Source organism: Drosophila guanche, unplaced genomic scaffold (assembly GCF_900245975.1).
Source record: "Drosophila guanche unplaced genomic scaffold, DGUA_6, whole genome shotgun sequence".
In the NCBI taxonomy this organism is placed as follows: Eukaryota; Metazoa; Arthropoda; class Insecta; order Diptera; family Drosophilidae; genus Drosophila; species Drosophila guanche.
In genome coordinates, this window is record NW_022995745.1 from 1,925,951 (window position 1) to 1,949,457 (window position 23,507).

General features: G+C 44.1%; 3 protein-coding genes across 6 annotated transcripts; 1 reads left to right on the top strand and 2 right to left on the bottom strand.

The window, feature by feature from the left end:
• Nucleotides 1-370: 370 nt before the first annotated feature.
• LOC117581051 lies at nucleotides 371-865 on the bottom strand. Its single transcript, XM_034267890.1, has one exon. It carries the CDS (start codon nucleotides 852-854, stop codon nucleotides 600-602), a length of 255 nt encoding a protein of 84 aa, XP_034123781.1. The 5' UTR covers nucleotides 855-865; the 3' UTR covers nucleotides 371-599.
• Nucleotides 761-23,151, bottom strand: LOC117581053. Its single transcript, XM_034267891.1, has 3 exons — nucleotides 22,953-23,151; nucleotides 1,363-1,725; nucleotides 761-1,045 (listed from the first exon to the last, which is right to left on the bottom strand). The coding sequence occupies exons 2-3, from the start codon at nucleotides 1,415-1,417 to the stop codon at nucleotides 897-899; spliced, it is 204 nt and encodes a 67-aa protein (XP_034123782.1). The 5' UTR covers nucleotides 1,418-1,725; nucleotides 22,953-23,151; the 3' UTR covers nucleotides 761-896.
• Nucleotides 2,354-7,427, top strand: LOC117581050 (cytosolic endo-beta-N-acetylglucosaminidase). Of its 4 annotated transcripts, none has more exons than XM_034267887.1 (5): nucleotides 2,354-2,777; nucleotides 5,184-5,421; nucleotides 5,476-5,793; nucleotides 5,858-7,054; nucleotides 7,114-7,427. In XM_034267887.1, the coding sequence occupies exons 1-4, from the start codon at nucleotides 2,522-2,524 to the stop codon at nucleotides 7,050-7,052; spliced, it is 2,007 nt and encodes a 668-aa protein (XP_034123778.1). In that variant the 5' UTR covers nucleotides 2,354-2,521; the 3' UTR covers nucleotides 7,053-7,054; nucleotides 7,114-7,427. The 4 variants fall into 4 exon arrangements, with proteins under 4 accessions (XP_034123778.1, XP_034123777.1, XP_034123779.1 ...); XM_034267886.1 differs by having other exon boundaries at nucleotides 7,126-7,427; XM_034267888.1 differs by lacking the exon at nucleotides 7,114-7,427 and having other exon boundaries at nucleotides 5,858-7,088.
• Nucleotides 23,152-23,507: the final 356 nt, after the last annotated feature.

Genomic DNA, 23,507 nt, shown 5'->3' on the forward strand with positions numbered 1-23,507 from the left:
AAAAGTATACTATATTATATATGTAAATATACTGTTTTTTTATTTTCCATTTGAAAAACATGCGTATTGTATTGATTGGTTAAATTAATGAAATGAACCATTGCCGTAAATATACATTAAACTAAATTTCGCAGTTAAAATTTCTTGAAAAGTATATACTAAATGCCATAAATGGTCACCCTGACGTGCTGCTTCTTCTACGATGCTGGCATTCACAGCGTTACGTAGGCAAACAGCTGCTGGGCTGAAATCAGGGCTGCCAGATGGTCAAATAAAGGTGCAGCTAGCGCGCAGTTTGAATTGCTTAACAGCAACATGACTACATTTTATTCAAATCAATTTGTTTAAATATTTTACATATATGTGTGTATATGTGGTATATATTCAGTAACAGAGTTTTCGTTTTTTTCGCTATAAAGTAATGCAGCTGTAAGCTGCTCCTCTCTCTCGCTCTCACTCTCGCTCTCTCATTCGCAAAAAAATTACTCGACCAAGTGCCTTGGGCATAGGTGAGGGGTAGGGTAGGGCTGAGGGATTATCTATGTGTGGGAGGGGATGGGTGGTGTCTGGGTGGGTTGGTTGGACTGTGGCTTGTGGCATCAGCCCCAGCTGCGTGCCCCGCATATGTCAACCACAGACCAATGCATGACGGTGACGGCCGCTGATGCTGCTGCAGCTGCTGTTGCTGCCTCCTCCTCTGCTGCTGCTGCTGCTGCATGTCTCACTCCCTCTGCGATTGGACCAGCAGCTGCCACGCCCACATTCATTGACAGGCTGCAGTGTATGGTTGCCGGCGGCTCCTGCTGCTGCTGCCGTTTGTGCCTCTGCTTCTGCTGCTGCTGCATCATTGGCATGCCGCCGTGGCCGTGCGTCGTGTGGCAGGCAGCATACAACAACTATGCGGTCACATAGTACTCCCGCTGCCGCTTCTGGCACTTCTCACGCGCAATATAGCACAGGGCGATCGTAATCAGCAGGGCAATGGTCACGCCCATGCCAATGCTCACCCACATGATCTCCTCGTTGATGCCCACGTAGGAGCGGCCTAGGCACACGAAGAGATAAGCAGAAAATTAATTAATATGGACTTCAGGGCTCCGAATTGAATACTTGAAGGAATTATACTTATTCAGCTAAATAATGCGAATTTATTTCAGCTTTATTTCCAAATCAAAACACCATTCAGCCTCTCCCCCCATAATAATCTTCGCCCTCGAATTGCAGTCGAGAGTTTTCATTTATGGAATAACTCTTGACACCAGCTGCACGCAACGAATTGCAAAATAAATGTTTTGCTCTTTAAACTCTCATCAAGGGGCGTTTGTTGTGGGACTATTAAGGATACAAATAGCAAAAACTTACCATTGTAGTAGTGATTGGAGTAGCCGGCTTTGCCAGCCACACGGCCCGCTGGCATTTTGTTTCAGCTTTTGTTTCAACCAAAAATGCCACGCAAAAGCAAAAGTTTATCCAACTAATAAAACAATTGCAATTTTTGTTGTCTTGGCGCCCTTGCCAGCAAAGTTGAGTGTTTATTTTTGCTTGGTTCCTCTTTGTGTTGTTTCTGTGGCTTTGGTGTCCGGCTCCGCTCGGCTAGACTGCTCGTTGGCTCGTTGTTTAATTGCAATTTATGGGTCGACTGCAATGCATTTTCGTCCTTGGCCAGCAACTCACGGTCGTTACGCTGGCAGTGTCGCCAATGCAGCGCCTGAAACTGCCAAGACGCTTAAAGGAGACGAGAGAAATTGTAAATTTGAATAATTGTGCAAGGCAAAGCAAAATAATTAGTTGAAATTAATTTTGAAAATATGCGCGCACGTGGAGTGCGTGGAGCAGTCCTACAACACTGTTCCTCCTCTGTTCTGTATTTACCAACACCTTATTCTGAATGCTTTTTCTTTTTTCTTACAATTTATGTTTTAGTAATATTTTTATAAACAGTCCCATACAACCCCTTTAAATTAGCGACTTTTGCATACAATTGATTCACCCATCTGATAAAATTATATATTCAGTGCTGGGTGCTCTAACTAGCTTAAAATGCTAAACAGAATACGAAAGTCAAGGAAATATGAATGATAATGTCGATACCGGATTCTAGCCCAAATTATGTTGTAAAGATAGGTATAAGGTATACAAACCAATAACAATTAGTATTTAAAATACGTCAAATTGATTCCTCAAACGGATTAAATTATTGTTTCAGTGTTAAAAGTATTTGCAAGCTAGTAATATTAAATAGAACATCAATATCGAGGAATCTGATTTAAGACTACTGTATATTTTACGGTATATTTTGAAGATGCAATGGCATATTTTTGGTATATTTTATCGATAAGTCCGCGGTCACTCTACTAGTAAAAAACAAAACAAACAAAAAATTGAAATAATTAATAATTTACGAGACTGCCGCTATTCTAAAAGGCCGATAGATTAAGGTTAACTGTAATTAGCTTAGATAGCGCAAGGAGCGGCAAGTGCACAGCCCGGCGCAACCTGAACAAAAGCCTATCACACTGATATGGAGAGATCTACACCGGATTCGAAGAATGCAGTCCCCGCCAAAATCGGGGAGGCACAAATGTCCATAGAACAGGAAGATATTGATGCCGAAAGCAACATTTCCGGCAGCTCGGAAGCCGGCGACAATCAGCATAGCAAAGAAGAAGAGTTCCAGCAGATGCCGGCCGTTGTGGTGGATGAGGAGGAGAAGCAGAAGACGGGGGCGTCATGCGTCGAAGGAGACCTGTGCATGGATCAAAGCACCTGTGGATGCCGTACGTACTACTATAAACAACATGCATTTACCTTAATCCACCTTAATGTACATTCTAAAATGCGTATAAAAACTATACGACAACAAAGAAAGAAACAAACGGGCATTGAGAACTAAGAATATTCCCAGCAAGTATTGGATAGCAAATAACTGCAGTGGCAGTTGAGGTATTTTGTGGCCATTAACAATTAACTGTAAGCAGTGAATCACTTCACTGTGCATAAATACATTCATACATATATACACATGTACAATGTCTTATCTAGAAGGCACACCCAAGAAAGAACCCCATGGAGTACCGAAACTGTAGTTCGCATTAGTCATTTTTGTTATGTTTTAACCGGCAGAAACCTGCATCGCAGAGAGTCAAGCAGTCGCCGGACTTTGTTTGAGCCCCTGAGCTTCTTCTGCAGACATTTGAATGTCCAATAATTTGTGACTTATTACACATATCGGTGTAAACCAAATATGTTTTAGATAAACAGAAAGAATAAGCTGACCGTGTACAATAGGTTTCGTTGGTAGTTTTTCACCGGTTGCAGCAGAACAAAATGTAATTTAGCTGGTGGAGACACTCAAACCACCTGGCAAAACATCAAGCGGTTCTTCACACTCTTCGGGGACTGTCGGCCTCTGCTGCTCTTTCACTTTCCATACGCTTGCAAGGCGAGCCACGCCCACTGCACCGGCAGTGACTCCAAAGATCTGCACTGGCTTGTTGCTGCCTGACTTGGAAATCAGAACGGAACCCATGCCGATCAGACACATTCCACTGAACGAACGACAGCGCAAAGAGTCCCGCTCTTTGCGGCTATAACGGAGAATCATTTTGATTTTGCTTAGCGATCGAATGAAATTTCAAATCAAATATGTACAAAACTAAGCTCCAGAGCCAACTGCCCCGAAGGTTTAACACATTTTGTAACTCTTTTTGGAAGAGTCTTTGCCAAAGTGCACAGATTTCGCAATTCTCTAAGCACTGACATTATTCAGTGAATAATGCCTACCCTTATGCATGCAGCATTTCCCTCATGTTTGGCCAGAATCCATATCCTGGCGGCATTGATAGATTAAAGTTACGCCCAGCAGAGCCCAGCAACGTCTGCTGCCGCTTCTAAGCTGAAGCGCACAAATTGCATGAAAACGACGCCACCCCCCCAGCCCAAGCCGCCAGCCGCCAACCTGCAACCCGCAAGCCGCTCGCTCCTCTTCATTGCGGAACCGTTCAACAGTTGCGAAAAGTTTTCCCAAGCAGCCAAGCAACCAACGAACCAGCCACCAGTGGCAGCCACAGCAGGAAACGTTGGTCTATTTCTATTTCTATTGCTGCTGCTGCTGCTGCAAATTTTGGAAACTGCAATCGCAATGAGTCCGAAGGTCGCTACACTCCACTCCACTTTACTGCCCTCCTGACCGCATGAAATATTCACCCAAAAAAAGAAACAAACAAAAACGGAACGGAGATAGAAAAACAAGCCTTTGGTGGGCACCAAAATACTCTTGATGATATATATGAATGGTTCTTTTTAGGAGAAATTCCTATGCCTGGTGCCTTGTTGGATCAATAAACTAAAACTAGTTAAATGGTTTGAATACTCTTACTTATGTAAGAACTTCCGTAGAAGCACCGCAAGCAGTTGCTAAGCTAAAATACCCCAAAGGAGAGACAGAGTACTGCTTAAAAGAGGCAATGGCAGCTGACCAGCAGCAAACCAACGAGAAATGAAATTTCGGTGCCAAGGATTCGGGGCTAAGGGCGCTCACGTACTCAAATGAGACAAAGTTTTTGGTGATGAGCGATAGCGCCGATAAGCTGAAGCACACTGCTTCTCCTTTGCAACTGCTTTAAAGCAGTGGCTGGGCATAATAAAAATAAAGAGCTCTCCTCCGCCCATTATTTAACTGCGCATTAAGTGCAGTGGACGTTCCGCGTCGCTGCTAATTGAAACGAAGTTCACATGTGGTGGTCGACCCAACGCCAGGCCACTCTTGGGCATGCAGAGGAGTGCATCCTGTGATGGGAAAATGTCCTGAGTAGCGAAAAGAGGCGCGTGATAAACCTTTTCGTTAGTTTCCGGCTTTATAACTAGAGTAAAACTGGATAAATTTGATAAAAAATGAATGCAAATTAGACAACTTTGAGTGACTAAAAATCGGGCATTGAGTGTTCTACTCCCCCGCCCAGCGTATTCAAATTGAGGCCAGCGCGCAATTTTCTCTGAAGATTAGACGACTCCAACAACAGCAACCATTCGCGATAAGTCAACGACATCGATGCAATCCACTCATTCAATCCACACTCAGTTCCACCATTTGAAAGCGCACACTCGAGCCAATAACATCCGCGGGAACTGCAATTTATAAGATATGTTCCGGCACTCTCATTATATAACACCTTCCCTTGCAGCTCAACTCGAGGCGGAAGCGGTGCTGGACAACCGCCAGCTGCTGGCATTCCAGGTGCGTTCTCGGGACATCGACTGGCGCCGCTATGTCCAGCCACTGGACACGCGCGTCCGCTCTGGCGGTGTGTATCTGGACAAGCAGGCGGACTTAGTCAACAATCATCGGCGTGCCGTCAATGAGCAGAACAAGCGCGAGCTGCTCGTCTGCCACGACATGATGGGCAACTATCTGGAGGATCGGTGAGTGAATCTTCCGTTTATATTTACCCGCACTCTAACACTCTTATCCTGCAGCCACTTCCACAGCTCGGAGAAGTACGATGACTATCGCTTTATGCACTGGTCAGCCGTGGATTACTTCTGCTACTTCAGCCACAAATATGTGACCATTCCGCCCAGCGGCTGGCTGAATGCCGCCCACCGCCATGGCGTACCCGTGCTGGGCACCTACATTGTGGAGTCGGCAGGCCCACTCAACGAGGTGCTGGCCAGCGAGGAGAGTGTGAACCGCGCCGTGGCCGCCCTGACACGTCTCTGTCTCCATTTCGGCTTTGAGGGCTGGCTGGTGAATGTCGAGGTGACCGTGCCGCGCCAAAGCATGCCCAATCTGCAGTGAGTGCGGGAAAGGGAAGTCCAGTTTCGAGTTAACCAATCAATTGTGTCTCCTCCCCACCAGTCGCTTTGTCCGAGAGCTGCGCGCTGCCACCGAGTCGCAGGTGCCGCATGGACGCGTCTTTTGGTACGACAGCGTCATTGAGAGCGGAGAGCTGCGCTGGCAGAATGAGCTGAACGCGCGGAACGTGGACTTCTTCCGCATCAGCGACGCCATGCTGATCAACTACGCCTGGGATGATGGCCACCTGGAGCGCAGTGCCAGCGTGGCCACGCAGGAGGGCTCGCCACAGCATCGAGTCTTCATGGGGCTGGATGTTTTCGGGCGGAGTCGCAGGGGCGGCTTCAAGAGTCTGGACACGATGACGCGGATTGCCGAAAAGGGTTTCTCGGCGGGCATCTTTGCGCCGGCCTGGTCCTTTGAGACGCTGCGCAACTGGTACGACATCAGCAAGGCCACTGGCGACGAGGTGGTGAACGCCGCCTTTCTGAGCAGGAACGAGGACTGGTGGGCTCGCCTCTGGCCCCTGCTGGCCACCCATCCGTACCAGGCGCTGCCATTCTACACGGATTTTTGCGTGGGCTCGGGCCAGCGCAGTTTTGTGCGCGGATCGCGTGATGCCTCGCCGACGGGTCGCTCCTTCTTCAATTTGGCACGCCAATCGCTGCAGCCGTCTGTGCCCATGGCCAATAATGCCAAGCACTGTTTCCACACTGCCTTCGCGGGCGGGAATTCATTAGAGGTAATCAACTATGAGCGCGCCTTCCGGCTCTTCGTCACGGACTTTGTGGTGCCGCGGGGCGTGCTGCTGCTGGGCTATGCGTACCGCATGGAAGATGCCGGCAGCGATCAGACATTCAGTGCGGTCGTGAGGCTCTCCCCGTTCCAACCCCATAGCCAGGATCTGCGCTTGTTCTGCGGCTCCTACCACGGCAACATTGTGGCTCCGCATCTTTGCTACATATCCCCATTGGAAGAGCCAATGCCTGCCGGTCTGGCACCCGCACAACTGCCTCAGAGTTCCGGCCTGCTAGGCGACGGCTGGCGGGTGCGCTACTATATGGTGCGTTTCGATGGACCCGTCGTGGTGAAGGACATTGGCTTGAATTGCCGCCGGGCGTTAACAGCCACTGCGGAGGCCTATCTGGGCGCCATCTATGTGCAGGCCCTGTTCCAGGAGGATTGGATGGCCACGCAGTGCAGCCAGAAGGCTTCCATCGATGTGTATGGCCGCCAGTTGTGGCAGAACCACAGCTAAAGGTAGATAAACTTGTCTTTGTGCATTTATTTTCTATTCTTTGTGGGGTTAATCTCTCCAGTTTCCTTTACAGCCTTCGCCCTTCGCCCCTTGTGTGAGAGTATCTTAAGCTGTTGGCTCATGGCCAATTCAAGTGCCCAGACCCTGTACTTTGGCTTTTCTGTTTGTACATAAATACATATGTAAAATGTAATAAAAGAAAATAAATTAATTTGAGCCAATAATGGTAATGAATAAACGATAAACAATGCTTAAGTGCATATACGATTACAATGCATGGCACTCATGCATATGTATCTATACCTTTCTCTGTGCTTTATGCACATTTGCAACGTGAAGTCGTAAAATTGATCAAGAATGTAATGAGAATGTTAATTTAATTTAAAATTTCAATGTTAATTTTTGCAGCAGTTTTGCAAAGTAATATTCGCGCGTTCGAGGAATACTCGTTATGCGAACAGTTTTGACGCCACGCATACCTGATGAATATGCACTTTGTATTGCTGCCATTTAAAATGTATGCAAAACCATAATTTTCGCACTTAAAACTGTCACTTTTTGTTAGCACATTCCAGTGTAATCTTCATCGTGCTTTTCATTTTTAAGGATAATCTTTTGGCTTTGTCTCTTGGCATTATTCTCTTTAGAAGCACTTGAATTAAAAAGGTTTTTTTTATCTAGACTTATTTTATTTAACTAGCACACTTTTGTGAGCACACAGACTGTAATCCACTAATACACTTTGTCACGGTTTGCAGCTCATATTCCTGGTCCGCCCTGCTTATCTGCGCTGCTTAACCAGGCGACTGCTTGAACAACAGCAATTTGCGTTTCGGTGCGTCTGCGTCTGCGACTGACCAAAGATGTTTGCATTTAAATTTGCTGATATTGAAGCCGCGGCTTCCAGTTTGCTTCCACCTAGACCGTTTTGCTCTCATGCTCCTCTGCAACGTGAGCGGCGTAATTTTTTGACATTTTTTAATGCAGATTTGTGATAGTTTTTGTGCTTGTCTCTGGCACGCGCAGTTGACATCATTTCAGAATGCATGACAGCCTCTGCAGCCTAGGGCCGGTCCCCTCCCTTCCATGGCACAGACTTTTGCACAGTTTTATGCCATTTTATTTGTTTAGTTCTTCGCTTTTTGTTTGACTCTGGGCTTGGCCTTCCCCTTCAACTTTGGTGCGCTGTTTGGCTGTCTGCTATGCCATGCTCTGCACTGCTTGTCGCTTGGGCTTTGTGGGCGCTGAAGCGGAAGCTGTAAGGGCAATGTTGGGGTAGAGGGGAATTGCTGGCAAAGTGTTGCTAAAAGCAGTGCATCATCCGTTGCCCAGTAACGGCTTCCTCCCTAACTATCTCTCTCTCTCCCTCTCTTCCCTACTTAGTTTATCAAGAACATTATCTGCTTTCGTTGGCTCTTGCCTCAAACCCTCTTTTCTCCCCCTCTTTGGCTGTCAGCTTTTTGTGTAATTTGTGTGGCCCTGTCGTAATTAGCCACACCCTTACTCCCTAGCATACTGCACTGCACTGCTAAGCAGTCGATAAATTTCTGCTACTGACCGCATTTCAAAGTGATAAACGTCACCAGCTTCACTGCATTGATTTCGGGGTTTTCCCTACTCTCAACGTAGACATGGAGATGGATGGAAATGTGTGGCAAAGCGTGCGGAAAAGCAGACCGCAAATCAAACAGCGGCACGTCTATCCCGCAATACTAGTCCCCGCCATATCAGTAGCTAACTTTTCTGACCTTTCAGCTCTCTCCTTTCAAACTTTTTTCGCAGTACAAACACAAACACAGCCCCAACAAATTGGATGGCCAAGTTCGACCGCAAGGTACCTTCTAGTTACAGTTTATTATTTCAAATATTTATGTATGCCAGAGATTGACTGTCAGATCTGCTCAACATTACCACCTGCCATAAGCTTCAGGTATGAGTTGCAGCACAGGGAAAATACTTAAACAAAATATTTGTTTTAGAAAAACTAGTTGTAGAAGGTATAACGAGACTAAGAACATGTTTAAGAGCAGAAAGAAATTGTGTGGATTTTAACTTTTCTTATAACGTTTTTTCTCATATCAATTTATGCTGTTTGGAATCTTCCTGATTATTGAGTTCAGCATAGAAAAACATTTGCACACATTTCTGCATATATTCTATCTCTATGGTCCATGGTAGTTTGCAACTTATATCACGTGCATTCTTTTTCCTTACTTTCCGCGTGTGCTTCTGGCTAGCGTCAGTTGGCGAAACATAAATCGCGGAGCAAAGGGAAACAAGGGAATGCTTTATGGCGTCTGTCTACCATTTGAATGTTCAAATATGCCCCTACACAATCTCATCTCCGAATGGTGTGGCCAAACATGCAACAGCCATTGCGCCCGACCCAGATACGAAATTCGCCTGGAGGCTGCCAGTCCAGGTGTATACCCGCCTTATTTGTGGAGTTTTTCATGCATTTTATGCATTTAAATGGAAATAAAAATTCAATTGAAAATGCCAAGCCACCTGCCTGCAGGGTTAGATAGCCCACCGCCACAGATGTAAATGTATCTGTCAGCTATTGTAGATGGCAAATGCAATTTGTGCTATGCCAGTTCTCCTTGCCGCTCCTTTACCCGCTCCGTTTATTATGTTGTGTGGCATTAAAGCAGTAGAATTGCAGATTGTTTGGGAGTTACGTTTCGTGCTGGGATGCAGATCAGGCTGCTGCTTTGCACAACGACTCGAATAAAAAATCCCTTTTCGCCATTTAATATAGATAAAACTCATCATGGGACTGGCAGGACCCAGCGAGACAGTAAGGAAACACCAATCCTTGTTGATTCGACTCTCCGGCTACTGCTATCTGTGCACTAATAGCCGTGTCCGATTGCTGGCAACGGGTGCAAAAGGAAATCAAATTAAAATCAAGTGTGTGCCATATGCAATTTTACGTTATCCCCCGCACTCGTGGCCCATGCACTAATGAGTTCTCATTGCCGCTTTAGTTCCTCCATTAGCGGCCATCAGGCATTCGGTAAAAATTAACGCTTTAATTACTGACAATACTCCCCCCGTCCAACCAGCGTTCAACTAAAGCCAAAAACCACACCGTGTCCAAGCCCATGAATGGCATTAAAAAACCATCAAAAGCCAATACGAAATGACAGCAGCAGGAGACCAAAGGAGAGACAACAACGCAGCAGATAATACCCTCTAAAATGATGGACATCTCTGCACATGAAAACATTTACTGAAGGATTTACTGAGGATCGCTCTCACTGTGGAGGAATATCTTGTAGAAATTTCCTTTAGCTTTTGCCCATGCAAATTTTACAACCCTAATCATATATCTTTGCATGACCCTCACAACCTCTAGTCTGGAACATCAGGCCGAACAATTAGTCTCAATTTTGTGTGTTTGGGTTTCGGATAATGGCTTTTACACAGCCCCCCAAATGCACAGCCTGACACATTTAGGTCAGGAATGGATTTTCGATTTTTCTGTGCGACAGTGCAGGTCGCCGCACATTTTCATGCATTCTCGCATTTTTATTAGAGTTTTAGCTAGGGAAAAATGGCTGTGGCAGGTGCAGGGCTAACCATCAAATATGACATCTATGGGTTACGATTTTGAGCATTTATAAAATGTGTTTCTGCATTTCCTATTTTTATGGTGCTGTATTTTTTATGCACTTTATGTTCCCATGGCAATTAATGTTCATTTTTATTTCTCCACGCTGAAATTATTTTTGCGCACCGAAATACTTTCTTTTTTTTTTTGCTACTGAGCCGCAATCTCCGTCGTGGCTCTGTTTTTAATACGAGTTTGACTTATATCGGTCTTTATTTGGGGTCTTGTATTTGTTGAAGATTTCCGGTTTTCCTGTTTTGCTTGCGCCTTGAAATTTATTAGTGAGTTTTGGGAAAATGAGATTTAATGCAAGGCCCCCAAGGCACAGCCACAGGCACTGCCGCTGCCGCCGCACATTTTTCTCTTTTTGGCAGGCATCAGAGCGTCAAATCCTTGAGGCTGGCTCATTTATTTGGTTTGTGTGTGTGTGTGTGTGTGTGTTTGGGTCTCGCGGCGCCTCATAACTTTTCCACATGGCCAGCAAGTAAAGAATGAAGAAGTATCAACCCCAGCACCGAGCGCCAAAGAATTCCGGGAGCAGTGGAGCAACAAAACAGCGAAAGTGCAAAACAAAATATTCAAGCTCTGGTTGTTGTTTTGTTTTGTTTGGTTTTTATTTGGTTTGACTTTTTTGTGAATTTGTTGGTTACGCTCAATTCTTGTTTTCTTTGAAGGAAGATAAACTCAAAGCTGAGCAGCGACTAGAGGATCTGCTAGACAATAGAATACCCTCTAGCCCACAAATTGAATGCTAGATTGGAAGTCTTTTGCTGAAGAGCACAAGAAATAATCAGAGAAACCCTCGGAAAAAGTTCAATGCCATCCAAAATGGAATAAGTATAATAATTTAATATTAATACTCCTGTAATAAGGGTGTCAAAGACCAATTTCAGTGATCAAGACATTAATATTTGTACCACAATAAAATACATAATTTAACCTGTTCGATGGGTCTTCCTCTCAGTTACCACTGCATAGTAAACATCATTTTTGAAGCCCACATAGATTATGATTCTACTTTTAGGCATATACATGGGAGTGGACAACGAACAGACAGAAAGAACTCCAAATGAAATGTCTATTGTCTTACATAAGCGCACACAGATTTACGCACATCAAAACACAGATGAATGAACGATCGCTTTGACAGCCCAATTGTGTGTGGTACTAAGAGACATGAAGAGTATATCCATTTGTCTGCTTGAAATAAACGTGAGTCAAGTCGAGTTAACATCTTAATATTTGCCAGTTCATAGTTCATGTTTTAGTTAAAGTTCTCTTTAAGCTTCCATCCACCCATCGTCTACCCAGTGTGAGTGCTGGGTGTCCAGAAAAAAAAAGGATGGATGGATTTCAGAAGGATTTCCTGCACAACGAAACTCATTTTTCTTGTTTGTCGTCGCCGCTTTAGCTAAACATTCATTATTTCACTTTCCGGGTGTAGCTCTCTGTCTCCGTTCCGGCATTTCCATCAGTTGTTTGCTTTGCCACTGCCACTGCCACAACCTTTTCCCTGCGGCAGTTTCCCTCGGGGGCTGCCAGCAAATGCTCTCCGCTTGGAGTATCGAATATTGAGTAAAAGCTATGGGTCTATATACATATTTTGTTTTCGTAGCACAATTGTTTGCATTTTGCATTTCATTTGGCAATCAGCTCAGCAAACATCTGTCTGCCACACGCAGCAACAGGCAAGGCGAGGCGTGGCGTGACGTGGCGTGACGAGGCGACTTCAATTGCAATTCAAATTGCAATTTGAGTGCAAAGAATGCGGAATAAATGCAAGTGCTCTTAAGTTTCACTGTTGCAAGTGCAAGTGCAGTTAATGTCTAGGATCAGGAGCTCAGAAATCCTTCAATCACATTTCATTTATCAGGCAGACAAAGAGCCTTAGCGGCAACAGGGAATAGGATCTGAGTCCTCCTGAACTGTGCACTTCAACGTCAGCATCAGCTTACTCTTTCATTTTTCATTTTTCACTTTTCCGAAGCCATTTCTCAGCTAGAATTTCAGCCAAATGAGCTATTAAATACGCTTCCTTGAAGGCTGTGCAAATGTTTAGCTGTGCAGCCCTTTTTGAGCTTTACAAACTGTAATTCAATGAGCGTTCATCGATACAATTGCCAATGATCCGTATCTTATTCGACATTATACAGAGCATCCTTAATAGCTTATAAATATGTCGGCGCTTGTTTTGCTGTTGCCTTGTTAGCAGCAGATTTCCTGTCAAACTCTGACGATTCCTGGAAGACTGTGCCACACACACACACACACAGTTTGAACAGCACTTTGACGTCACATCCAATTGCCGTTCGGGATCCTTGTTGTTGTTGTTTTTGGCTACTTTTGCGGGGGGGGGGCCTGAGTACGTCAGGCGATAAAAAGAGAGAAAACCTCATCGAATAAGTTTTCGCCAGTGCGAAAATTATGCGACAGCAGTTCTCCCTCCCTCTCTCTCGTTCTCCTCCTGTTAACTTCTCGCCAACACGCCGTAGCCGTGAGCTTCCTACCCTCCATGCTGTGCCTCGACAAAATGTAAACAGAAATAAGAGGAAAGGGTATTGCTCGAACTCATTTTCTGTGCAATAGAGCGTCTGTATGCAGTGTGCTGTTTGCCAAAGCGACTAATGGATTTGTTGTTTACGAGACAAGAACACTTTTTTAATAAAGATTTAAAGTTGAGTCTCTTGCCTGCTCTTGCCCATATATTTGCTTTCGTTGATCATTTTTGGACGTAGAACTGAAGCTATAGATGGCATAAATAAGAGCTTAAAGCAGGAACGGCCCGCCCAGCCGATCCTGTTTTGTTTTGTTTTGTTCGACTGGCCTATCTCTCTACCAGAATCCCCCTTTTGCTTATTTTGCTTCGTGCTGGAACTGTGCCTGTGGCTGCGACTGCCTGTCGTTGGTTGTATGTCCTGACAGAACTTCCGACGTGACCGTGTCCTCCATGTGGTAGCGACATATGCAAAAGCCGCATAAATCAAAAGATCTTCGAGCATGAAATGAAATGCTGGCAGAGGCACAAAAAATAACCAGGGAGAACACAAAACGAAGGGCAACAAAAAAAGTCAAAGCCTGACACTGACTAACTGTCAAGGGCCGATGCCACGACAATGTTGCCAGGACCCTCTGCTTGCCAACTCGATGCCCCGCACAAGGTCAGGCAAGGCACATAAAGCAGAGGGGGAGAAAGAGTCTTAAGGCACATCGAAATTAAAGAGCTAACTCATAGCGGAAGTCAAGCGTGGTACGGAAACGGCAGCCAGAACTGGACATAGGAAGCGCAGCCGGAAGCCGCTGAGGCAGGTGCACGCGCCTTACCTTTGGGCCATTTCGGGCTATCGAATTAGGACAAAAAGATTTCATAAAGATAAAGTCCGGGATTAGTGGCTGGGAGTGGGTGGGAGAAAGTAAAGCCACATGGAAATGCATTGAGTTCTCTTTACTATTCTCGGAAGTTCCCCAAAACAATATTCTGTCATTGCTCAATCTCGTCTAATGCTGTTTGTGCATTGTAAGTAAGTAATGTGTAAGTGCAAGACTTACAAGTATAACGATAAATATTTACTCAAAAATGATAGAAATGCAATAAATGCTTTAAACATTTAAAGCAGCTTAGGAGCAGCTTACAAGCAACTCATGTCAAATGTTTTCTGCTGCCTGTAAGCCCCGAATTGATTCCCATTTCAGTCACTTTTGCATTTGCAAAAACAAATGTTACTTGTTAATTAAATGTTAATTAATTAGGAATGTAAAAAACTGAGAAAGAAAGTTGCTTTTACATATAAAATATATTATAAATTGATGTAAATGCAAAAACCTTTGGCACATTATCACAACAATCAAATAATCGAACAATCAATGATGCTGGAATATATGTAGATATGTTTATGGCTTTTTGTATCTGTGTTATCCATGATTGAGCGTCGCATCCGCCTATCTATCAGCTGCCAAGTGTGCCAGCGTGCCGGTCATAACTGTCATCTTAACATTTGACATTCACGTGGATGTCATGTCCTCTCCATACTTTTGTTTTTGCCACATCTCAATGTCAATGCTACAACACAGTCACTAGCGATGCGATGCCTCTCTCCCCCAAGTAACTCTGCGGCATCGCTCCCACCCAGCTGCTCAACTGCATTTCTCTCTCTATGTCTCCAAAAGTTTCTCCACTGCCTATCCTTCTGTCTGTCTCCCAAGCTGCCCCATGCACACACTCGTATCTTGTCAGTTTCAATTAAAATTTCCTCAGCGTTCCGCAGAGCCCAAAAAATAAAAAAAAAACTTTTTAAGTGACATTTTGCCAGCACAGCGACAGATTCTCCATTTCCGCAGTTGAACCCTTTTTGCCGCCGCCGCTGCCTGGGCACGTTTTGCTCATTTGCAACTTTTGTGAAAGTTTCGGCTGGAACTTGTCTAGCGCTCCTCGCTGCTGGCCACCAACTGCAGTTAAATGCGCTGAGAATTTGCCCAAAAACTAACAAAGGAGCAGGCCAACTACGCGTCGTGTACTCGTAGAGTGGAAACTTTACTTTATGGATACGATACGGATAAATCGAGTTTATTTATCAGTAAGCCGTGTGTGGGTGCCGGTTGCTGATTTATGTGCCATGGCAGCTAGGAGTCAGACTTGGATTGTGTTGAGTTTAAATTAACTTGCAATGACAGTTATGAAGAAACCTACCAGGGGTGGGATATGCTGATACATAGATCAGATATCGAGCAGTGGGCTTTCAGTATCCCACAGATGATGCTATGCCCAACCGCTCTCGTAATTTCCCCTTTAAGTTCTTCAGAAGAACCCCAACCATTACTCCTACTTAGAGGGGTATTAGAATCCGGCACCGCCATGGCCACAGCCCCCGCAGCAGCATATTGAAAATGCCGCATTGTGTTTTAATTAACTTTCCAAACTCTCTTCCACCCACATACATATGTATGTATGTGCATAAATATGTATAGCTGTTGGTGTTGTTGTGTGTTTTCAAAATTGTATGCTTATCCTTGCTACCCATACACACTCTCCCCCCTGCTATCCTGGCTGCCCTGCTGTTGACCAAAATCGTTTTATTCGGACCAAAATTTCAAATGACATTTACATGCATTTTAGGTACAGTATGTATACAAATGTATATGAGTGTGCTTGTATGCCACATGCATGTGGTCATGTCCATGCCACTTAATGATAACTGAACGTTAAGCTCCTGGGGGACCGGGCTGGACACGGTTGGGTGGGTTTAATAACGACATTAATGGGGGATAATGCCAGCATGCGTACCGAAAATGAATTAGGCAGATCCACCAATGAATGCTCTGAGCTGCTACTGCTGCTGCAGTTTCAGTTTTGGCTCTGCTGAGTGGCCAAGTTGTGGAAAGTTTTGACACAGAAACTTGGCCAGAGATGTTTGGCTTCAGCCTGGGTAAGCACTTTTCCAGGGAATATGCTAGGCTCAAAGGTAAGTCTGAGTGGATTTCAACTTGCTAATTATCCTAAAAATATCATAAAATAAGTTTCGCTTGCTTTAAACTGGTTTAATAAACATAAAACGCATTAATTAAAGTGAACTAAAAGTAAAGCAGACAAATAATGTCACCTGGTAGTCCAGTGTTAAATGGACTGCGCTTGAAGTCACTTGTAAATAATCAAATTGTAATTAAATATAATATGCAGATTTGATCAGGAAATGTGGGTAAGTGCAATGGAAACTATGTAAATGAACTTCAGAGTCGATAAACACTCGTTCTGCTTCAGCAAACAAATGCATAATTGGTTGCAGATTATATTTACTTGCACTTTAATAAATGCAGAAAAATAAAGTGTGCACTTTGCACACGATTTACCTTAGTGAGCTTGTGTATCACTTTTAATGGACTACTCGTAAATGCATGAACTGCAACTTCTAGCCAGAAACTTAAGTAATGAGCCACGCTTGGCAGGACTCTCCTCGACAACAATTAGCAGCCAAATGAATTGTTAAACTTACGGCCAGACAGACAGAGAACAAAAAATAAAGCAGTCGTTTCGAGTGGGTGGCAGCTCACCTAGCTGTCATGAGCACACTTCGAGCACCATTATGCACCCACCACCCAGTCTCTGGAGTGACGCGGATGCTGTGGCATTCCTTGAAGTTAGTAGAGCCCCATGACAGCCGCTGTAGCAGCAAAGCTACTGAGCTAAGAAGAGTGAAGATAAAGCTTATAAGAGACTGTCTCAGAGTTAGTGCCAGCAACAGCTATGCCTGCTGAAGAGTGTCACAAGGGAAAGGCACACTTTAAGGTTATCTTACACTTTTATACATTTGAATATTGCATTATATCAGAGCTTCGGCTTAGGGCAATACTCAACGCAGTCGTATGCATCGTCCTGGGTACTTGTGAACAAATAAATCTAGATTTAATAAGCGTAATTTGAAGCTTAAGGAAATCCCATTCTGAGCAGACTTAACAGCAGCTGCAGTAAGCAACTTTTTAGTGGGGAATTAAATCTACATAAAATGTAAATTTATTGCCAATAAAATGTACAACACATGTACTTAAAACTTACATTAAATGTGCAGACATGTTTCAGACATTTTTACGAATCTGCCCCTAAAACCTACTTTACTTGCAAACAAACTGTTTTCTCTGTACTTCTGGATCTCTGTAAACTGGACTCCTTCTTCGGGAATAGAAGGTTATACTTGGGTTGAAAAGTTCAAGCATTCGCCATTTAGAGTATGACGTTACAAAAAGGCTCTCGAAAAATTGAGGTCCAATCGGTGTGCTACCCCAGCACTCTTTTAGCAGTTAACAATGAGGATTCCAAATGCTTTTACATGCATATATCTGTGTGCTGCTGAGGAGTGGAATCTAGAGAGACGGTGAGTCACACTCTGGTGACTACTTAAAGACAAAAAAACAGAGAAATAATCATAGAATTGGAGGAGAAGTTTAAGCGACAACAAATAAACATAAACGCAAGCGATAAAAAGTAAAACCTTCAGCTTAAGCTTCAGATATGTCAGTTATGGTGAGATACATATATACAAATATGTATCTGTGTGTCATTTCTCGTATCACTCTCTTTTTGCACATGAAAATTATGCATTCATATACACACAAAGTACAGTAAATATTTCCGGCGTGTTAAGCGCTTTTATGGTTTTATGCCTCTAGTTAATTACAACATAAGTCAGGGCCCGCTAAAGTTTAATTGGCAATAATTGTCAGTACACAAATATTCTTATGAAAGTTCATGGGAACACCTGGCTCATACTCTTTCCACTTTTGCCGCTCTTGCTGCTTTTTTTTTGGCCACAATTCTCATACATGTCGTGGACAAAATGCCAGCAGAGCATGTTCGTTTTTTGGGGCACATTTCTGTGGCATATGCCAGCTACGTGCATCAGGAGCAGACGTTCAAGGCAGAGGCTTTAAGGTATTGAGAGCAGGGACTATTTCGTCTCGATTACTGTGACTGTGATTTTATTTATTTATATTTCACATGAATGCCATTGAAAGTATTTTATTTCAATTAATTTCAATCCATGTTACAATTGCCTCGTTTGAAAACTGCAATCAAAGCGGCAAAAAATGTGCATTTCATTTGCATAAATTGGCATTTCTCTTAATGTATTTTAATACATGAGATCATGTGGTGAAAATCTGCTAATTATTTGTTTTAACAAAAGCGGTAAACCACGTGGAAATGAAAGCGTGAAAAAGTAAAAGTTTAAAATTAATCAATGCAATTTATTTTATTTTTGTTGAGCGAAAAAAAAGCTGAAAGGCTTGACAAATGTATGCATTTATTATATAGAAATTTGCACTTGAGTGTATCACTTATCCAAGTAATTGATGCGATTGTAAACCCATGAATTAACGAAACCGCATTCAAATGAGTGTACACAAAAATATTCCTAACTGCGCTCAATCTGCTCTCACTTTTGGATTTTTGTACCAGCTTTTTTGAACCTTTATGCCGCACATTGCCAGTTGTCCTTCGGCACTCAGCTGCAACGCTTGTTGCTGTTTGCTGTTGCTGTTGCTGTGTGTCCTCTTTGATGGCGTCTCAAGTGCTAACAAAGCTGTCTAGAAACTGCTCCACCGCCCAGCCACACTAACCTCCACATTGTCCACGAAGTGGAGGCAGCACTTTTACCAACCCGCAAACCCCACAAATCCCACATACCCCGTTTGCCCCTCTTTCCCGTGGCGTTTGCAATGTTTTGTTTTGCATTATCTGCATGTTTCTGCACAGATGCCTCCAAACTTATAACTTTTTGCCTCCACCCTCCTGCCTCTCTCTCTGGTTGCGTGGCATTCCATTATTGTTGTTGCAAGTGTTTATAGAGCCACCGGCATTGAACATACCTAAAAAGTTGCTAAGCGAAATAAATAAAGGCTGCCGGAAAGTATCTACAGTGAAGGTTGTAGAGAACCAACATTTGTGGGTTCGTTTTGGCAGTATTCGCTGCATTTGGTTATCTGGAAACAACTCGTAAGAGGCCACACAACCCAATTGCCAGACCGAAGCGTGTCGATTCGCAATAAATTGAAAACTCTGAAAATGTGAACATTTTCCACCCCCCAGAACACTTGATAAACAACGATCAGCGTTCCTCCTTTGGGCATACACTGTTCAAAATGTAATTTAATTTTACAAGCGCTACACAAAAATGGTTGCCAAATGCAATCAGGACTTGGGTCAAGTTGGAGGAGTCACAGAGCAAAGGGAAAAGCGTTTTGTTGTGAAACAAAGTGCTGTCTCGATCATCTGGATCTACTCTGATCCCTATACATATTTGTATTTTATTTTGTTGAAACACTTTTCCTATTTCAGAATTTATTTTTATTTATGTTCAGTGCACCCAAAATGGCAAAGGAAACTTTGCCACCGCCAGTGCGAACTTTTCTTTACGCAATCATCATAAATTAACAAATTTCAACAAGTGGAAACAACAGTTCGAGTGGGAAAACTGGTGGGAAATGGAAAAACAAGCAAAGAGCTGAAACTTTTGCCAGCAACAAGCAGGAGCAACATCGAACCTTCGTCTGTTCAACCAATGAATTATGTTTTCATCTTTTCTTTCGGTGTACACCACTTTTGATTTGACCAAATATATGGATTCGAAGAGATTGCGAACTAAAGACATGGAATGAAATAGCCCTGTGGGTCAGGGGATGGGACTTCTCTTTCAATTAGTCAGTAAGGCCAGTAAGCGGCTGCCACAGCGTGTCCTTGCCCAAAATGATGTTCGTGCATATTTAAAATGCTTAATGAATTTTATAAAACTCGACGTTGTCTGTTCAAGTTTTGATGGGCTTAAGAACGAGCGCCAAGGCTGGGGCCCAGGTTGCCTGGGAGACACGCCAGGACATACAATATTCCGCCTGTTGCTGCTGCTGCTCCACCATCCTCCTAGCTTATGGCATAATGGATAAGCATGTTGGCTGCTGCCTTCTGCCAGTCGCTCTCCTTGCACAAAGCACATCCATTCTGTGCAATCCAAAGGCAAAAATCAAGCGGGTAGATGAGACGCATTCTTTCTGGGTAGCTCTGGGTATCCTTGTACACAATTTCGCTGAAAACAAGCCACGAATGACTTACATTTAAATCAACTGAAAACTGTGGTGGAGATGCACGTCAATTTCACAGATTTATGCGCAACAGACTAATGGAAAATGCGTAATTATAAATAGAAATTATATAAACCAAAGGAAGCAATAAATCCATATTTAGTGGTACTTTCTCTTACATTTATGGGAATATTATAATCTGGCGGCTGCCTCAGAGAAAAATGTAGAATTAACGCTGATAAATCAGAAACTCAATGGCAAAATATTAGGCTAAAGTCTAAGTGTTTACACACAGAAAACTCATGTGAATTTAGTTCTGAATCATCATTTTAAAATTGGATGGAGCTTACATACTGGCAAAATATTTGCTGCGCTGTTCTTTTACATTCATTAATACAAATTGTCAATTCCTTCGCACTCTTTCCACGCTTTGCACCATTGAAAAGCCGCAACTAAATCAAGTGAGACTCAAGTCTACTTTCGGGCTGGAAGAGGGAAATGATTTTACTTTGAAAAGAATGGTTGATGGATGATGGATGGCAGTTATACGTTTGAGACTACATAAGTCTGCTTTTGTTGCTCAAAAATATTCCCTTAATTCTAATTGAAGAGCTGCCTTCGACTACCTTAGAGTGTCTAACAATTGATGGAACTAACTCATTCAACACTAACTCATTGTCAGTCGAGCAGAGAGTAAGCAGAAGCACATTTTTTTGAATTAATTTCTCAGCATTTGCTCAGCAACATTTTCATCCTGCTGCGAGCAGCATTTGAGACGAATGCGAATTTAATAACCCAAAAGGAATTGCTACGTTTGCTCGTTCAAGTATCATCAGTCGTGCCACTCAGAGAGCTCGGCTCGGCCCCTCAGATCGTTGAATGGTGGCCAAATTGCAACCCACTTTTAGGAGCATTCTGCAAAACTATTAAGAGCAAAAACTTTCATGTTTATGGAAAAGAGGAGAGGAATCAAAACAAATATTTAGTTGGCTGGAATGTCGAGGATATAGCTGGAGACTGGAGGCTATTGGGTATTGCCTTTTTCCCCCTAGAAACACATACATCGAAAGCTATGCAATCTTTCTGTCATTGCGGGTTCATACTTTGTTTTGTTTATTTTTTGCTGTTTTATGTTGTCCCTTTTTTTGGGCTGGTGGCTCTCATAAAATTGTAAAAACGAAAAGCCCTCAGAATTGGGAGCAACTGCCTCGCTGGCGGGCAATAAATCTAACGATAATTTGATACGCCGCGTTTTACGATGCTTTTTAGCGACAAAACCTCCGGCCATTGCTAGGTTAACGCTCCTCCTCGCCGGTTGTCATCGCTGTAACGCCTAAGCTTGGGGCTGAAAGCTGAGTGGCCCAAGCTCAGAGCTCAAGCTAAGCCAATTAAATTATCCATCGGACTGTTAACTGTTGCACGTCTTTAGGGTCCCATGCTGGGAAGTGCTGCTGCTGCTGCTGCTGCTGCTCTTCAGACAATTGTGATTCGCAGACAACTTAATGTCGATTGCTGCTTCTGTTTGCACCAAAAACTTGCACTGCACCCACTGAATGAATGTTTTATTTAACAGTGCCAAACTCTAAGCCAGCTGTTACCCTCTGCGATTGCTGCACATTGCACACTTGCAGTTGCAGTTTGTTCCAGTTCATTGCTGCCTGAATTATGGATGCGCTCCTCCTGCTTCTGTCTGGGGCTGGCGTACTGATGGCGCCCCGAATCACTCAGCACCTGCCATGCATTTTTCATGATATGCAAGTGTACGTCATCCCAGTGCCCACCTAACGACCCTCTGCAGCGTTTAGATGGTTGCAATGGATGATTGGATCGGCATTATGCAGCGCCCTGGCATCAGGCATTGAAGCCAATCAGTCGCGTGCCCCGAAGAGGCAACACTGTCGGGGGGAGCTGTCGGAGCATTGTCAGGTGGCAGGAAATTGCAGCGTTGCACACACGTTTGATTAACGAAACGTTTGCCACTCTGCCACATCGTTGCTATCGACGTGCCGGAGAGATGGGAGGGGGGCATAAATATAAAGTATCCGACATGTGGAGCGAGTGAGATTAGAGAGAAAATGTTCATTGTCTTCTCATATGATATGGATAATGGCAATGACGGAAAACGGAAAACGGAAACGAGGCTGAAAACAAAAAGTATCAACTGCTGGCCACAATATCCATACAATTGAATCCTGATAACATTTAGAGCTGCATAAGCTTGAGGCTGATTAAGCCGTGTCTCTCCACATGATCCAGTTAATGAACCAGCCAAGCGTGTGCTTGGATAAATTAAAACAATTTGGTGACAGAAAGTCATCGTCCTGCAGAGCAACGCCACTGGCAGACTGAAACAAAGCAAATTTTTGGGCAAAACACACTCGAGGGTCCCATAAATATGTCATATGTACGCGTGGGGGTGTGCGTGTGTGTGGAAATCATCTCCACTCTGAGGTCGAAGCCACCCTATGAATGTAATGAAATAAAAGATTCATGCTAATGGCACTTCAACAGCGTAAACGCTGGGCACGGGCCTATGCAAAGCGTTGTTTGGACACAAATAGCAGAAGTGCTGGACACTTGACACATGGCCTATCAATAATAAATTGGGCAGAGATTGCAAGGGTATTCTGCCAGCAGCAGAATAATGCTACCGTTACAAGCAGTGGCTTGTGACAAGCAGTGGCTTGTGACAAGCAGTGGCACAACAAGTTCAACACTTCACTCACCTCACTCAACTCCTGCAATGATCTCTGTGCCAGTGGGATGGATTCTATGGATGCCACTGAGGCGTTGGCACTTTCAAATGTTTAACTGAAGTTTCACGTCGCTACGGCGCCGCCGGACTTCGTGTGTTTGACTGGGGCCGCGTTTCTTTGCGATTCGGCGTGCGACAGCGACCTGCCACAAGTCGAGAAAAATGTGAACTGAAGGCGGCGCCGCCTGATGCTGCACGCACGAGGGCCGCGTCGAGCTGGCCTGGCCACGAGGACGAAGCCGCCGCCCGATGACTGCCAGCCGAATCGGCACAGTGGTGGTGCAATGAACACTTTGACGCACGCCCCTCCACTGCTTGTCGGTCGGCAGACTCAGTGGCTCGGCACACAGTCGAGGGGAGAATTGTGTGACAGCAGCAACTGATTTCACACATTCTTTCTGTAAAATATGACAGCTGCTCAACAGCTAATGCCTTACAACGAGTACTTGGAAGGTACTTGCAGGAGTATTAAGTGGATGCCTTCAGAATCAATCAGCTGATTGCCTAATACGAGTCTCGCCCTAGC

Coding starts and splice junctions, on each gene's coding strand:
- LOC117581050 (XM_034267887.1), top strand. CDS start 2,522: ATGGAGAGATCTACACCGGATTCGAAGAATGCAGTCCCCGCCAAAATC. Junction 2,778..5,183: donor TCAAAGCACCTGTGGATGCC/GTACGTACTACT, acceptor CTTCCCTTGCAG/CTCAACTCGAGGCGGAAGCG. Junction 5,794..5,857: donor CAAAGCATGCCCAATCTGCA/GTGAGTGCGGGA, acceptor CCTCCCCACCAG/TCGCTTTGTCCGAGAGCTGC.
- LOC117581051 (XM_034267890.1), bottom strand. CDS start 854: ATGCCAATGATGCAGCAGCAGCAGAAGCAGAGGCACAAACGGCAGCAG.
- LOC117581053 (XM_034267891.1), bottom strand. CDS start 1,417: ATGCCAGCGGGCCGTGTGGCTGGCAAAGCCGGCTACTCCAATCACTAC. Junction 1,046..1,362: donor CTCCAATCACTACTACAATG/GTAAGTTTTTGC, acceptor TCGTGTGCCTAG/GCCGCTCCTACGTGGGCATC.